General features: G+C 43.5%; 7 protein-coding genes across 13 annotated transcripts in view; 5 read left to right on the top strand and 2 right to left on the bottom strand.

Moving 5' to 3' along the window:
- Positions 1–16,050, top strand: part of LOC126563429 (transmembrane protein 258) — a 497,437-nt gene that overhangs the window by 292,903 nt on the left and 188,484 nt on the right. The window lies entirely within an intron of this gene.
- LOC126562245 (protein henna) overlaps positions 1–16,050 on the top strand; it is a 754,155-nt gene that overhangs the window by 581,090 nt on the left and 157,015 nt on the right. The window lies entirely within an intron of this gene.
- LOC126562672 (brachyurin-like) lies at positions 1,174–2,103 on the bottom strand. The gene has a single exon (XM_050219235.1). The coding sequence runs from the start codon at positions 2,101–2,103 to the stop codon at positions 1,174–1,176; it is 930 nt and encodes a 309-aa protein (XP_050075192.1).
- Positions 3,028–3,951, bottom strand: LOC126562678 (collagenase-like). Its single transcript, XM_050219240.1, has one exon. The coding sequence runs from the start codon at positions 3,949–3,951 to the stop codon at positions 3,028–3,030; it is 924 nt and encodes a 307-aa protein (XP_050075197.1).
- On the top strand, positions 5,798–6,799 carry LOC126560966 (brachyurin-like). The gene has a single exon (XM_050216916.1). It carries the CDS (start codon positions 5,798–5,800, stop codon positions 6,797–6,799), a length of 1,002 nt encoding a protein of 333 aa, XP_050072873.1.
- On the top strand, positions 7,272–8,067 carry LOC126563119 (uncharacterized). The gene is made up of 4 exons (XM_050219741.1): positions 7,272–7,310; positions 7,378–7,431; positions 7,516–7,889; positions 7,963–8,067. Exons 1-4 carry the CDS (start codon positions 7,301–7,303, stop codon positions 8,065–8,067), a joined length of 543 nt encoding a protein of 180 aa, XP_050075698.1. The 5' UTR covers positions 7,272–7,300.
- Positions 8,981–16,050, top strand: part of LOC126561524 (basic proline-rich protein-like) — a 360,034-nt gene continuing 352,964 nt past the window's right edge. Inside the window, exon 1 of the mRNA XM_050217729.1 lies at positions 8,981–8,985. Within this exon, the coding sequence (XP_050073686.1) occupies positions 8,983–8,985 (3 nt within the window). The 5' untranslated portion in view covers positions 8,981–8,982. The remainder of the gene's footprint in view (positions 8,986–16,050) is intronic.

Here is a 16,050-nt window from a genome sequence, read left to right as displayed (position 1 = left end):
TCTATAGACCACAGGTTAGACTAACAACATCACGGGTTTTTCGATCCATGTGATGTAATTGACAACGGCACCGGTCTTGACAAGACAGGACCGGGGTTCAAATCACATCTAGGCCCGTTACCTCCCTATTGTGAGAACTGTCTATCTAACAACTTGGTATCAGCAATTCTAGTAAGCCATTAGATGGCCGGTGTGACTCAGAAGGTCATTAAGTTTCAACGAGCTTGCAACTCCACTATCCATTTGAAAGATTCTCCTAAATGATTGTGCAATTCCATTAATAAGAATCGTAACACTGTAACTTACTATCTCTCGTGCGCAGTATAGCCAGTAAACAAACCACTAAGCTCCACAACGCACTCGGAGGGGCACGCTGATACCGACTTAAATTCTCTTGACACATAATTTGCCTACTTTTAGGCGCTCTTTCTACACTAAGCTTCAAGCAAATACTGACCGAAATAACCTCTGCTTCTTATATTCTAATAAATAAGCAGAATTATAGAAATATTTTAAGCTCCACTTTTTGTGCAAATCACGATCTTCATAATCATCCCCTTCAGGTCTGCCATCTTTTTTCAAATGTTTGTAATATTCATCCTTCAAACGGAAGCAAGTACAACAAAGCTCCAATTTTTTTTTTTTAGTCGATTAGCTGCAAAAATAGGACCCTAGGGAACGGAAATGGACAATCAAAATCATAATTTCTAAGGATTAATGGCAACGGCTTACATTATTTCTATACATCCGGCAACGGAATCGTTTCGGTCGTTAGCGATAAGATTTGCTAAAACAAACCGCTGGCTGCTGTATTAAAAGGTATCATAAATTACCACCAGCAGTGTTGACGTTTCCTGTGAACGATCGTTCGATATCTGGTTATGTTACTCAGCTTGTAATCATATAAGATAAGGCTCCAATTAGGAGGGTAATATAAATGTTAGCATAGCCTTTTCTTGTATTTTGGTACACTAATCGGAAGATAAGATACTCGTGAGAAGATTTTGTTGCCTGCGGAACTCAACAGGGAGACTCTTAAAACTCACAGCAGCTCTCCAATAAGTCAATGTACAACTCATTCGTTTCCTTTACTGCATTTCTTATATTATTTATGTTTGTCATTTATCAAAAAGCTCCATACTTAACGTATTTTTTTTTTCTCTTAAGCGTATCCTAAGCACGGAACACGTAGTCCGAATTTTGACGAATCCAGTCGCGGAAGTAAGACACACGCACCCACACGGATGGCGCCCCGGACGTGCAGCCACGGGCCGAAACAAACGATGCGATGCCCACCTGCAGACTGCGGCCCGCATCCTGCACCGTCAATGGGCCACCCGAGTCACCGTTGCACGCCGAACGTCCGCCGGTCGGATCAAGACACACGTTCTGCGCCTCCACCGAGGATGTGCTCCAGTAAAGATTGCACTGCGCATTCGTCATGACCGGGTTGCGCACAAACATCAGCACCGACGAAGGAGCGGACGTGTCCGTGGTACGTCCAAAGCCGGAAGCCGTACCCTCCACACCGCCAAACTGACGCGCATCGGACAGGGCAGGTAGATCGATCACATTCACGTAGGCGTTGAAGACGGCCGGTGTGTCCAACCGGACGGTAGCGATATCATTCCGGATGCTGACCGAATTGTACTGCGGATGAACACGGATGCCCGCCTTGCTGAACGTCATGCGCTGTTGGGTCGACTGAACAACGGTACGATCGGTAGCACCGAGAATAACGATACCACCCGGTGCGGTCTGGTCTAAATCGTCCGTGACACAGTGGGCCGCCGTCAGGATGTAGTTTTTCGTCAGGATAGAACCACCGCACAAGCTGTAGTAGCCATCGCCGGCATCACTGTAAACAACGGCCTGGTACGGGAACTGAGCGGTCGCCGCTAGCTGACCGTTGGTGATGCGACGCGGTGGTTCCTCAACCGAACGCAGGTACTGCATCTCGGCCGGTAGGCGGCGCCAGTAGCGTTCCGTCTCCTCGATCGAAATGACCCGCGTAAAGTCGATATCGATCGACTTAGCACTGGCATGCGGGGTGCAGAAGGTGGCCAACAGGCCAACGAAAGCAAACGCACCGACAAACTTCATCCTGAACCGTGTGTTAAGTGGTGACTAAACTGCAGACGACTAATGTCCAGCTCAGCTACTCGCACGCTATTTATAAGTCCTCCGCATTAGATTCAATCTTCAGATAGGATCAAGCTGCGATAAGAACACGCACCACAAAGAGAACACCCATAAGCGCAAAGCGATAAAACGTCTTCCAGACAGCCAGCCGAGGGGAATCCTAGTTTGTTCTCAACCAGCATCAGCTATTATCAGGTGCGTTTCCATGTGTACCGGATATTGGTTGCTACCTAGCAACCGCAAAACTGCTACTAATTGTTTACTAACTTGTTTTGGTAGAACGGTGCTGATTCGGACCAAAACAGGTATCGTTCGTTAACCCTTATCGGTTTCTGGTTCCTATGTTTCCAAAATAAAACTATGGCCGATAATCTGTCGCAGACATGGATTGTGTGGTAATTAGGGTACTGGTTTAATCGGTCAAGTGGGGGAGGGGAATCAAAGTTTGTTTCGGAAGGTGTTGCTATAATCTAATCGAAGCGTGTGCAATGTACTTACACAATAGGGCACTTTCTTCGAGATTGTGTAAATTAAGATTTCTTTTTTATAGAATTTTCCCTACAAAAAATGAAAAATGATAAAAAAGGTGAGGTTTGGAGAATCATCTTAAGCACTTTAAATAGCGCCCTCTGTTGTGATTATCTAATCCCCGCTATCAATCACTAGATGGCGTTAATATGCAATCCACACCAACGTTCAGTTATCGCTGTTATAACATTCGAACGATCTGAGTGGGTTATGTTATGCAAAGACTTGAAAAACAATTAGTTACAGACACCAACAGATGAATCGTTTGATTTATTTTAATATTACACAGAGGACTCTCTCTAATCTTCATTGATGTGGTAAATGTGTAAAGTTCTAATAGTATTTTTCCCCCTCGCACTAGTAATCGGAGTTAGCCACAATCCAAGGAAGGAAGTAGGTTATTCGCGCATATACCGACGGCATGCTGACAGCACATCCGACCGCTTCACCGAACGACACGATGCCCACTTGCAACTGGTCGAGGCCATCGCTCACAGTCAGTGCGCCTCCGGAATCACCGATACAAGGTGATCGTCCATTCGCTGGGCTCAAGCACATATTCTGCTGGTCAACATAAATCGGAGACCAGTACGTGATACACTCATTATTCGATATAATCGTATTAAACGTATATCGCAGGAACCTCGAAAACGAGGTGCTCGTGGTGGATGTACGTCCATACCCCATCACTGTACCCTGCACGCGAGCAAACGACCTCTGATCGGATGGAACAGGCAGACGGGTCGGTTGGATACGACCGGTATAGCTCATGGGTGTGGTCAGCAGTACGGTCGCTACATCGTTACGCACATCAACGTACGAGTACTGGGGATGGATCGTAATGCCCGCTGTTTCAAACGGAATGCGCTGCTGCTCCGGTTCCACAATGATCCGATCGAATGCACCCATTATGGCGAGTCCACCAGATGCCTTAATGCCGTAGTATTCTGCTACACAGTGAGCTGCCGTCAGGATGTAGCTGTTGGTTAGTACGGTTGCACCGCAAAGTCCTGTGCCTAGTGTGAAATCGGCCAGTAGCACCACATGGTACGGAAACTGACCCGGTGTAGCCTGGAATCCGTTTGCAATGCGGCTCGCCGGTCCTGGTGCCGTATTCCGATACAGCTGCAATTCCGGTGAAAGCCGTGTCCAGTAGTGATCAAACTCGTCGATGGACCGTACCTTCGACCAATCGACGTCCGTGCCATTAATTGCACTTTGCTCGATCGCAAAAGCACCCTCTAGCATCAAAACCACCAGCAGACTAATTTTGAGCACCATATTGTTCTGCACACGACTTGCCAAATTCTGCACAACTCAGTGACTGTGAATTCGGCTGAGTGCCATTTTTATACTGTAAATTGCACATTTTTTCGGGTGCCGCTTTAGACCACAGAGGGTATATAGGTCAACCTATAATAGAGGCCAAATTCGCAAGCGGAAGATAAAAAATTATTGCCATTTCTGATGGAGCTAATTATCAGTTGTAAACCAAACTAGTGCGTTTGGATGAGTTTGGGGGGTATCTGATAACGCGCTTGCATAGGATCAAAATACAACGCCGTTTTGCGGTGAAATGTGTCACGATGTCGTAATATCCCAATAAAATGTGGAGGCTCGTGCGAAACGCAATTGGTGTCATATTATTAGAGCCACCAGTTTCACGAAATCTTACATAATTCAAGAGCTAATCTGACAGGAGTTTCTCAGGCCTTGTCTTAGAGGACCAGGAGTGTATTCCATCTAATTTCCTTTTACAAATGCTTAAATGTTATCAGTTTAAGAGACTTTTTTTTAGATGAATGATCGATACACGATACAAGATAGCATTGCTTTCAAGCTATATGTAAAGGTTCCAATAAGACGAATCCTTCGAGACTATTTGAGGGGCATACATTTTCTTCTCCCTCAAATCAAATGCACCTTATCCCGGGTGAGCTCAGTTGTGGATGTTTTTACTGCCAGGTATGGTTCGAATGTTGTCCTCTCTATTTCCGCTAAGGGATTAGCGCCTCTTTGGAGCATCGTGCCATGGAGACTAACAACTGGCTTCCAAGAAAACCCCCTTTGTTGCGGATACTTTGTGGTGCTTGCCACTCCATATCGTTGCCAACATTTGAATGTTGTGGCTGGCGGTCCATTTGGATGATTTGTAACGACTTGATGAGCGCACCGTAGTCTGACGAGTCTAATTCGCTACACGATGTTAAGATCACCGTATAACTGTTGGAACTCGTCCTAGTGTCTGCTCTTCCATTATCCTTCCTTACATACATTCCACAATTTTGGACAAAGTTAATGTCTCTGATGTGTAAATGTGTACTGAGACTATTTAATCCTGACTATTGTACTACGTGGAATCAATCAATCAATGGAATCAAGACTCATAAGACAATTAGATGGCGGGCATGAGCTACTATGCACGAGCTAATGGCAGGCATGAGCTCGTTTCCCCGTAGTGAGGACCGACTATCCAACTACGTGGTATCAACAAGACTCGTAACCCATTTGATGGCCGGTGTGACTTAGTAGGTCGGTTAAGCCAAGAAAATATTCTGAACATTTAACATGCTCCATTCACTGACTCACAGGTTGTTTAACTTGACAGAAGACAGCATACTACTGGCAACATACATTCCGGGTTACTTCACAGCTCTTTCCCCCTTAGACTCCCGCACACAGATGAATCATGCAGCTTCAACCCCCTGGCACGATAACCATCAAAACCACCCACAAACATGGTCGTCAACCTCAATTGCGCGTGTTGTTTTCATTCCATACGGTATTCTAAAATAACACCGCACTATCAAGCCAAGACCTTGGAGCACAAGACCAAGAATACAAAGCACTCCAACCTTATATTAACCCTTCGGTGACGCACGGTGGCCGTTGATTGACAACTTCCGAGATCGGGACTCGGGCGGAGAAACAATCTTATCGTCGTGTCGAGATCGACCAGCAGCAGCAGCAGCAGCACCAGCAGAAGCGACAGTACTCTGTCCCGGTATCGCTCAACTACAAAAAGACAAAGATATCGCAAATTGCCGATAAAACTGTTCCACACCATTCGGGTGACCGTTTCAGCAGATCGGAACGCGAAGCGAGAGCTTCCCCATTTACGTTCAGGATGTCCTCCTTACTAGCTGCCTCGTGTATCGTGATACCGTGTTTTCTACTGTGCCTGATACTGTGCGCCTCCCATGGAGAAACCTCACCAGTGCTGCGACGCTCGAAACCCTCGAAAATGGGCATGTTTTGGACGACAATTCATAATGCGTCCGTACCATCGTCGGCGTCCTCGTCAGCCTCCTCATTTTTATCGACCGCATCCACCATGGTGTACCGTCCGCAGCTCATCATCGATCGCCCCGCGGTAAGCAAAGTGGCCGGTGGATCAATCGCCACCAACGAACAGTTCCCCCATCTGGTAGCCATCATCCTTATCTTTGCCGACGGTTCCGATACACTCTGCGGTGGATCGATTCTAGCCGACCGATACATACTGACCGCCGCACACTGTCTGTACGGTATGAAGGAAGCAACCGTCATCCCTGGCCAAACCGCGATACAGATACCGTTCGCAGCGGACACAATCACCGTACCGGTGAAACCGTCCGACACCATCCTACATCCGGGGTTCGATCCGGTCGATATACTCAACGATATTGCACTGATCCGCTTACCGAAACCACTTACCTTTTCGTCCCGCGTGCAACCGATCCGCTTGCCTTCCTGGACCAACGCGTACACCGATCTGACCGGGTACGATTCGATAGTGTCCGGTTGGGGCGCTCAATCGAACGATGACTTCGCTGAGCTGACGGATGAGATGAAGCTCGAACTGCGCTACGCCACCAACACGATCGTCTCGAATGAAGTATGCTACCGGGTGTACGGATCGATCATTCGCGATCAGCAGATTTGTGTGGCCGGTGAAGGTGGTCGCAATCCGTGCCAGGGTGATTCCGGTGGACCGCTGACGGTGAAGTTCGATGGGCAGCGCTTGACGCAGGTCGGGATCGTTTCGTACGGGTCGACCTTAGGCTGCCAGAATGGTGTTCCGGGAGTGTACACGCGCGTATCGTCGTACGTCGAGTGGATCGTTTACCACACGGGAATAGTAGCGTAGAGAGGACGGGTATTTGAAGTTCTACTAAATACCGAAATTTGTTTGATATCATTCTTATGTGTGTTATTAATAAGCATGGTTATCAAATCATAGAGAAAATGTGAAAAAAAACTTCTCGTCTTCCTAGTTAGATGTGAATAGTTTTTGTTTTAAAGTCAATAAAATGCAAATCAGTATCCAGAAGCGCTTTACGAAGAGAAATTTTTCATTAATTTTATCCTATTTATCGTTCCTTAACTTAGAAAATTATGTACGTATCTACTATTGGACCGCTAAATAAATTTCGCAATATATAAAATCAAGAACAACTCAACGGACTTTTCAAAACACGGCTTACAAACGTCTTACGTTACGTCTGACGCCTGCAGTAACGCCTGGGAATGTAACGCCATCGGTCGTTACGTTCAACTGTCATCGCTTTGAAAGAATCAAAATAAACAACTGCCTGCCGAACGCTCCAGCACTGCCGTTGTAATAGACAACAGTTTTACAGCAAAAATAATGGATAAAGGTGAGTTAAAACGGTAGAAAATGAAAATAATTCGTCACGATAACTTACGCACCTTCTTTACCATCAGATACATCGCGACACATAACTGTTTGTAAATCATTGGAGGAAGTCCGCGCGCTAAGTAAGTGCTCTTCTGACACGGTGTAAACAAAAGGGATGGTTTGTGTTTTAATGTTAGTTTTTTCACCCACCAACCGAAACACAGATGCACAAAATGATAAACTATTACAAGATTTCGGCATCGATGCGTTCACATTTGCCGACTCGGTACAGGAGCTTCTGGACCAGTTTGCACAGGTACGGCTCCACACTGGACTGGCTATCGATGGTCCGCACATGTCGTTTCTGGACGAGTTCCTCTACCAACGGGAAGCAAAGCGTCTCGAAGCAAAAACGCAAGCAATTACGCTACGTTCCAATGTCGCATCGCTACGAGCAAAGTGTGACAGTGAGGCGAAGGAAGTGAGCCGACTGGAGAGCTTCCTCGAAGATGCACAGAAACTTGCAACATCGACGGATGAATTTGAAAAGAAAAAGGCTAATCAGGAGAAGAATTACGAGGTTGTGAAGGGAAAGCTGGTAAGTAATGCTGAGCTAGAAGGATAATCTTTTTGGCAATACTTGGGTATTAATTATACGTCTCTTCCTACAGGAATCTCTCCCGAGTGTGTCAGACGACATCAATTTGGACGAGCTGATAGCGAACGTTCGGCAGCTAGAGGAGGAGGATGCTGGACGACGTAGTGGGGATAGGTGAAAACGAAAATGCTAAATAATAACAAACATGAACACGACATATTTATACCGAAAACGGGAATTCACATACGATGCTTGAAGGGGGAAGGGGGACAAACACCTTTCCGGAGGGGGAAGGGGGCAGACGAAAGTCAATAAACAAATGCCGGTCCTTACACGGAACGATGTGTTGTGATGGGGATTTTTCTGTTCGAGAGATCCAGTTGATGGATTTTTTGTTATGTCTTCAAAACCACACATTCCGCACAATCATAACAGGTGACTCAACTCTTCGCACTGCAGTGCGCCTCATGACGGGAATCGGATCGATTAATGTGAAGGGAATTATGGTAAATCACCGACAAAAGGAAATCCTGCATGAGATGCCAAGTATACGCAACAATCTTATCAACAATAAGCAGGAATCCAATTACCGCGGAAGCGTAACAAGTAACAATTAATTTAAAAAATCGAATTATCATCCAAACGATTCGTTTGCACGTGAGTTCTGCTCTCTATTTTGTCTTCCACCCTTCAAAATCGAAGCACACGATTAATTAAGATAGCGAAATCATCATCCGGCATCATCTTCCTTTCAGCTGTCGCACGGTCGGGTATCAGTAAAAGATTGCTTCTTATCAGGGTCGATGAATCTGACGTTGTTTTGTCCTATTGGCATGAGCAATATCTGATTTGACTTCCATCGATAATGCACATTGTGTGCAACAATGTCGTCTTGTCCACTCGATACCAACGGTGGCTTTACTTCGCTCCCTCTCTCGCTCTCTAGTGGCCACCAGAAGCTGGGTCACGCTGGACAGTCTTTTTCTTGAGCTTTTTCGATTTCAACACCTTGGGCAATACTTTGGGCGATTCTAAAAGCGGAAAAAAGGACAATCTTTCACGATACTTTCTTATAGGGAAAGGTAAAAACAAAATGGTTTGCGAAATGATACGAACATGCGAAATCGAAATGTGTTTTTTTTTACAAGCAGCATACAGCATGCGGTGAGGCAATGAAGAAGTGGTACAGAGTTAGCGAGGGAAGCATGCAAGACAGGGTAAGGGATACGATGGTAGTAGGGAGCGCGGAACTATCCGGATTATCATCTCCTTCCGGTTGCTCGCTATAGTTACCACGGAACATGTAGCACTGCTCGAAACTGGACCGCTTTAACCCAGTAAAGGTTGGCTGGTAGTTGTAGATCACGTGCTTCTCCAGTGTCGTTTCGCTCGCAAACTGATGATCACTTTTGCGCGATTCTTCGATGAAAAAGTCGGCAAAGAACTGTGCCGCACGGATGGCATTTGCGGTGTGTGAGATGTTCTTGTTCTGGATCCACTCGTAGATGTTCTTTTCCGGGTGGAACTGAATGCCGTAGAATGGGTAGCTGAGAATGAAGGAGAAAAGCACAACTCCCAATGAAGCAATAAAATCTCCGGTAAAAGTTGTTCAGCAGTCGAAACTTTACGTTCTGTGCTCGATGGTGGAGATAAACTCCATCCCGTTCCAGTCACGATCGACCGACATTACGCGCCAGTCCTGATCCAATCCGTACGCCGTCAGGTTCGCTTCCGTCACACAGAACTGGTGGAAGTTAGCCGTGACCGGTTCGTTGCTCAAAATATCAATCACATTGTTCGGTGCATCGGCAAACATACGACTGTTGCGGAAATCGTTCTTAAAGTTTAACGGCAAAGCCTGGCTGCTGGAACTACAGTGTGCCCGATGTTCCGCACCATTCGCAGCCAGATAGGTGAGCAGCTCGAAACCCAAACAGGTACCCCAGACCGGAAAGTAATCACCATTTTCGTTATATTCTACCGCGATATCGTAGATGTGTCGTCCAGCATCTGCATAACCGTTGCTCTGGTTGAACCATGTAGCACCGCCGGGAAGCAGTACTCCATTTAGGTTGGACATAATGTTCGTGTAGTATTCTGCCGGTTGGTTGATCCTGTTGAAAAAAGTCCAGAAGAGTGCAATTTATGAGGCATTCTTACGGTAACCCTTGCACCCGAAACACTTACCAGATCGGAACGACCCGAGCACCAGCACCCTCAACGAACTTCACGTACGAGGCCGCAATATAGCTATCGTAACCTTCATCTCCATAGTTTTGCGTCATCAAATAGGACAGTTCCTGCGACAGGATGCCAATAACTGGCTGATCATTGACAGCGACAAACTTTGGGTTAGTAGCACGTTCCTGACTATCGATCACATGCTTAGCGTGGCCCTCGGCCACCAACAGCACCACCACCAACAGTTCAATAAACAACACTTGCACCGTCTTCATTATGGTCGCTATTTCTCGCTCTTCCGGGATACACAGAGCGCAATTTGCATCCGCACTCGGTCTCGGTCCAGCTGATACTGCTGCTGCGTGGTACGTGGTGGTCGAATTCAAATACGACACGAGGGTGATGCCGTGCTATCAACAAGCTCACTGAATAATTAATTCTTCGCTCGTTGTCGCTGTCGATGTCGGTCGAGAACTGTAGTGGCAGTGGCGACAGAGAACAGCATTTACGCTGAGAGAGTAGATTACCTCTTATCGCGTCCTACAGAAGCTCGCCCCCCGGTGCGCTGCTCTGTTAACTGAGATAGACCACAACGTACATCAATGCAAGAATAATGACCATCGAAGGCACTCGCGCAATTCGCTCTTCGAGCATGATGCTGCCTTTCGGACAGAGCTCCTTATACGGTGCTTCATGACGTCAACGGTGACGTATCGGTTCAGCAAATCGACAACGAAATCCCCCTTTCGTTTTTAACTGATTCTTACATGTATGATCATCTGGTATGATGAGACATTATCATTTCTCTCCTGTATTTTTCCTGTAACAAACCCCGATGTCCAGATGTATTACGAAGATAGCTACGGAGCGCACGTTATTTGTTTGTCACCAATTGTTTGTGTCGTGCCGTTGAGCTGATGCTTGAAATAATCAAACTATTGCAAGTAGCAGGAGGGGTGGCACTTGAGAACCGCGTGTCGTTTAATTGTTTGGCCGATTAAAACGAATGATGAGCGAGCCTTTAACGCAATTCGCAGGCTTCTTGCATGACTTTACAGGGTTACTCAATAAAAGTTAATAGAAAGCGATAAGATTCCTTTGTAATTTATTGCGTTAAACTATTTTATGACTATAACTCAAGGGGTGGCACTTGAGAACCGCGTGTCGTTTAATTGTTTGGCCGATTAAAACGAATGATGAGCGAGCCTTTAACGCAATTCGCAGGCTTCTTGCATGACTTTACAGGGTTACTCAATAAAAGTTAATAGAAAGCGATAAGATTCCTTTGTAATTTATTGCGTTAAACTATTTTATGACTTATTATAACTTGAACAACTTTCGGTGATGAATATGAACCGGTGGCATACAGCTCATAAGAAGCATTTTGTTGTGATTTTTTGGTAAAGCACTAAATTAACTACTTTTTCAAGGTAATGGGATTCCTAGAATCAGAGAAACAAGCAGTCAAAATCGGTTTAGCTGCTCGTGAGTGCCGGTTGCGTCGAGGATCCGTATTTTATCAATACACGACTGATTGATGATTTATCGATTGATTGATTCCGTCAACCAACAATCCCTACCAAAACTCACACCAAGAACAAGAATCTATAGGGTTTAGCTTATAAACTTTCAAATCATTCAGTTCCAATAACATCTATAATGATAAATAACTTATTGCCCCGCGCCATAGAACGCAATTTTAATAAATTTTATGTCTATAATGTTACAAGGCTGAGGAGTCGCCACGGGAGATTTCAAAATGAAAATTTCTACTTTTCGTGATTTCAAACGTGAAAAATGTTCTCGTTTGAAATCGCTTTGCTAGAACCTGTCGCATACACAAGCCTAACGCGGGGCAACGGAGAAAAAATTGTAGTCGTAATTTTGTGATTTGCAACAGTTCCACAACGATTGCAAATTCAACAGATTTGAACAGATTCAACAAATTGAAATTTCCAGTGGCCCGCGGCATACCAGTGTTTACCAGCCTACAGAAGAAGCAGAGCTAAAACCTATACGGAATTTGCGATACACAACAGTCATTCCGTTTTAGCTACGCTGTTTCAATCAATATCACAACTTGCGATTATTTTGGCACGCCGTCAGATTTCAGACCCCCGCTGTCTATACCGTGCGTCTTTTGAAAACCGATCCGACGACCATGGTGGTGACATGACGTATCAATATAAACGCAAGTTGAGGTGTTGATAAAAACACCGTAGCTAAAATGGTGCAATGTGTGATGAAGGTAGAAAAATCTTGTGCATATTCGAATTCCACATTGTTTTAGCTATTCTAATGCTTGTGTTATGAGCGTGGTAAACCCTAGAATGCATCACACACAGTTTCATCACACAAACTGTGGTGATCACACATTTTTCATTAGTAATAGTGTTAGTATATAAGTAAATATAAACAAGAATTTCCACTTACCTTAATCATCAGGAACGGAACCTCCAGAGAGAGGGAAGTCTCATGGTCATCACGAACTTGCACCACCATTCCGTTCGTTCTCATGCACTTTTTTAAATTTTCATATATATATTTTTTTCAATATTCGTATATTTTTTATCATCACCAGCTGCTGCTCTCTCGCTGCTCACAAGTATAGCGCCACCACTTAAATGTTGAGTGTGTGTGTATTTTGGGAGATGTGGTGGTTGTGTTGTGCTCACTGTGACAGTTTCTACGGGTCGCACCTTAATTGCTACATCTACAATCTTGTGTTCAATTATTACATTCGCTTTGTATTACTTTCTACACGCACGCACAAACACACACTCTCTTTTGCGTTTCTTCCTTGCTGGCGTTTGTGTATGTATGTGTGTTTGAGTGTGTGCGGTTGATACACCGCACCACTTTCTTCTCACTGTACGCAATAAGGGGTGTCCTCTTATCGCCACCCCCGCATCTTCTTGGTTCGTCGATTGATTTCGCCGATACTACATTTAATTCATAATCTGTGTCCTCTTCTCCTGGCCGTTCCTTACTCAATACTATGCATAATTTGTTTTTGTTCTGCCCATGGTTAGCGTGCGTTCCGAGTGCGAAAGGGCCTTTGGGGTATGTGTGTCGGTGTACGCGTATATGTTTGTTTCCAATTTATAAATGTTAAACTATGTTTCATCCCCCTGGAGACATAAATGTGTGTGTTAGAGGTTTTAGAGCTTTTAAATAGATATCCCTTTTGTTGTCTCCTCATATACACACACACACACACATTCTGGAGGATCTCTGTACACAAGCCTCTCCTCTTAGGTAAATTTTGTTCGATGAAACAATAACGGCGACAACGATGCTGGTGGGGGGCATGGTTTAAAACACTCTCTACAACCCCATGCAGCGCCCCCATGTTTACTACGACCATTCACAGTTGTTCGCTCTGATCTGCACACAACAAAGACCCGACACACACGCGCACAGACACCCCGCGAAACCGACGATCGACACAACAAGCAACGACTAAACGCAATTCGGGCTCGGCTTAAGAATTCGCATCATTCAAATCCATCGTATTTCACTAGTATAAATACACATATTTTGCCGAACTGTACACGTACCATCCAGCACAACGTTCGCGTTCTCTGGAAAACCCTGCTTTCTTCCATCGCGCAATAATAATAAGGGGGTGGTGTGTGTGTGTGTGTGTTAATAACAACTAAGACAATATTTTACATACGGCTTCGGTGTAATTTGTCTACCTTAAAAAAACATTTTTAAACTTCCCCTGGCTGCGTAACGTATACAACTAAAGGCAGCACACTTTATATGCCACTAAAACCAAGAGAATCCACGCACACGTGACTGTGCGTGTGTATGTGTGTGTGATGGAGATTTAAGCAAACGCAAAAGGACGTTAAGAGAGGTTTTTACTAAAGAATACTAAACACTAAACAAAGGATGCAAATCACACCTAGATTGACTTCCGCATCGCATGTGTGTGCATGTGTGCATGTGTGTGTTGGATAGGAATAAAAGGTCTAATTCATCTTATCTTCTCCTACAGTCTTCTGCTTCTTCTAATGCTTCTTTTCCCCGGGCTCATTTTTTATATAACACAACAGTCAGTCTAATCGCGTAAACATGCATCCGTGTTCGCGTTCACGCAAGTTCCTTTTTCAATCATTCGTTGCACACACACACGCACGCACACACACTGATCTACTATATCTGCCGATCGCTGGTCTGCTTGATCGGCTCCAAGTATATATAACTAATGTATATGATGATAGAGATCCGACACAGCATTATGTTTGCATCGGGCTTTTGTTTGTTTTGTTTTGTTTCCATAAATATATATATGTATGTATATAGACACTTAGAAATGGGTTCAAAAATCTGCACACATTTCACCTGTTCTTGGCGGCCTTAACCCACACACACATACACACACACACGCACGCACACACACACACGATTTGGTTGTTTGTAAATTGGAACCATCATACTAATACGCGGGATAGTGTGCGGGGATTGGTTTGATTTGCAATTCTTCCCACACATGTATGGTTCTCCTATCGAGTTTTATGTATATCCTTAAATAGTGTTCCTTCTCCTCTCTATACAATAACGCACGTTACACGGGGATTTTTGTTTTGATTAAATGCATTTTTCCCCATCTCCCCAACTTTACTCCTGAATATGTGTGTATATGTGTGTGTGTGTGTGTGTGCTTTTTTGTTTCAACTACCCGTGCAATAACGTCACTAGCTCTAAACAAGGTGTCCGCAGCTCTCTGTTGTGTGTATGTAGATGCGTCTACCACAAATAGGAGGAGGGCGAATAAAACGCTAAACGGTTGTGTGTGGATGTGCGCGTTCGTTCACTTAATTGTTCTCCGATCAGTGATGGGGGTGGACCGATTGGTTTCCTCTGCTTGTTCACGTTTTGCTTTGTTTGTTCTGTCTTCTACTACCTTATAGTGTATAATATTATCCGTTTTTTTCTTTATCTTCACGATTCATCATAAATATAAAATATATAATATATATATACCGTCGTTTTCTACTTACATGCTAATATTGTTGTTTTTTTGTGTTGTTGGTATCGCATTATCTTTTCTTTATACAAGTTTGCTTGAAGTATTTGCTCTCTGTTTTTTTCTTTCTCGCATTTGTTCACTATTTTGTTGTACCCCGATTTGCATTCGTTTAGTTGTAGATGCGCTCTCGTCCGAAAATGGTATTCAGTTTCGCTTACTGAAGAAAAAACGTAACGAAACAGAAGCAAAAATATAGACAATTCAAAACAAAGGTACTCAACGTAACATTTTTTCTTCCCTTACCCTTCTTCATTGGGTTCTTACTGTTTTTCAAATGGCAGATTAAACGCTCTGAGCAGTTGTTGTTTCGGTATGAATCTTGATTGCATCACTCACGGCATTCGGCATTTAAATTATGCACTTAAACCAAAAAAAAACTCTTTCCCACCGTGCAAATCGAGCGAACTGAGTGTGTCATATATTAGAACGGAAAAAATGAAACCAAGTGCGCACCACACGCAAACAGACTACCTAAAGCGGCTTAACGTCAGTGTCTATGAATCTAAATCGATAAAATTGGGATATAGTTATATCTCAAATGCGAACCTAATCCATTATACCTGTGTATATATATATATATATATATATATATATATATATATATATATATATATATATATATATATATATATATATATATATATATATATATATATATATATATATATATATATATATATATATATATATATATATATATATATATATATATATATATATATATGTATATATATATATATATTTATATATATATATATATATATATATATATATATATATATATATATATATATATATATATATATATATATATATATATATATATATATATATATATATATATATATATATATATATATATATATATATATATATATATATTTGTTTAAATATTTACAAATCGTCAAAAGAGTCCGTTGCCGCGCCCCTCCCTGGTTA

The sequence above is a fragment of the Anopheles maculipalpis genome, chromosome 3RL (genome assembly GCF_943734695.1).
Source record: "Anopheles maculipalpis chromosome 3RL, idAnoMacuDA_375_x, whole genome shotgun sequence".
Lineage (NCBI taxonomy): Eukaryota > Metazoa > Arthropoda > Insecta > Diptera > Culicidae > Anopheles > Anopheles maculipalpis.
Note: the sequence above shows the minus strand (reverse complement) of the source record. Positions and strands in the feature narration are given on the sequence as shown.

Coding starts and splice junctions, on each gene's coding strand:
- LOC126560966 (XM_050216916.1), top strand. CDS start 5,798: ATGTCCTCCTTACTAGCTGCCTCGTGTATCGTGATACCGTGTTTTCTA.
- LOC126563119 (XM_050219741.1), top strand. Junction 7,432..7,515: donor GGAGGAAGTCCGCGCGCTAA/GTAAGTGCTCTT, acceptor ACCGAAACACAG/ATGCACAAAATGATAAACTA. Junction 7,890..7,962: donor AGGTTGTGAAGGGAAAGCTG/GTAAGTAATGCT, acceptor CTCTTCCTACAG/GAATCTCTCCCGAGTGTGTC.
- LOC126562672 (XM_050219235.1), bottom strand. CDS start 2,103: ATGAAGTTTGTCGGTGCGTTTGCTTTCGTTGGCCTGTTGGCCACCTTC.
- LOC126562678 (XM_050219240.1), bottom strand. CDS start 3,951: ATGGTGCTCAAAATTAGTCTGCTGGTGGTTTTGATGCTAGAGGGTGCT.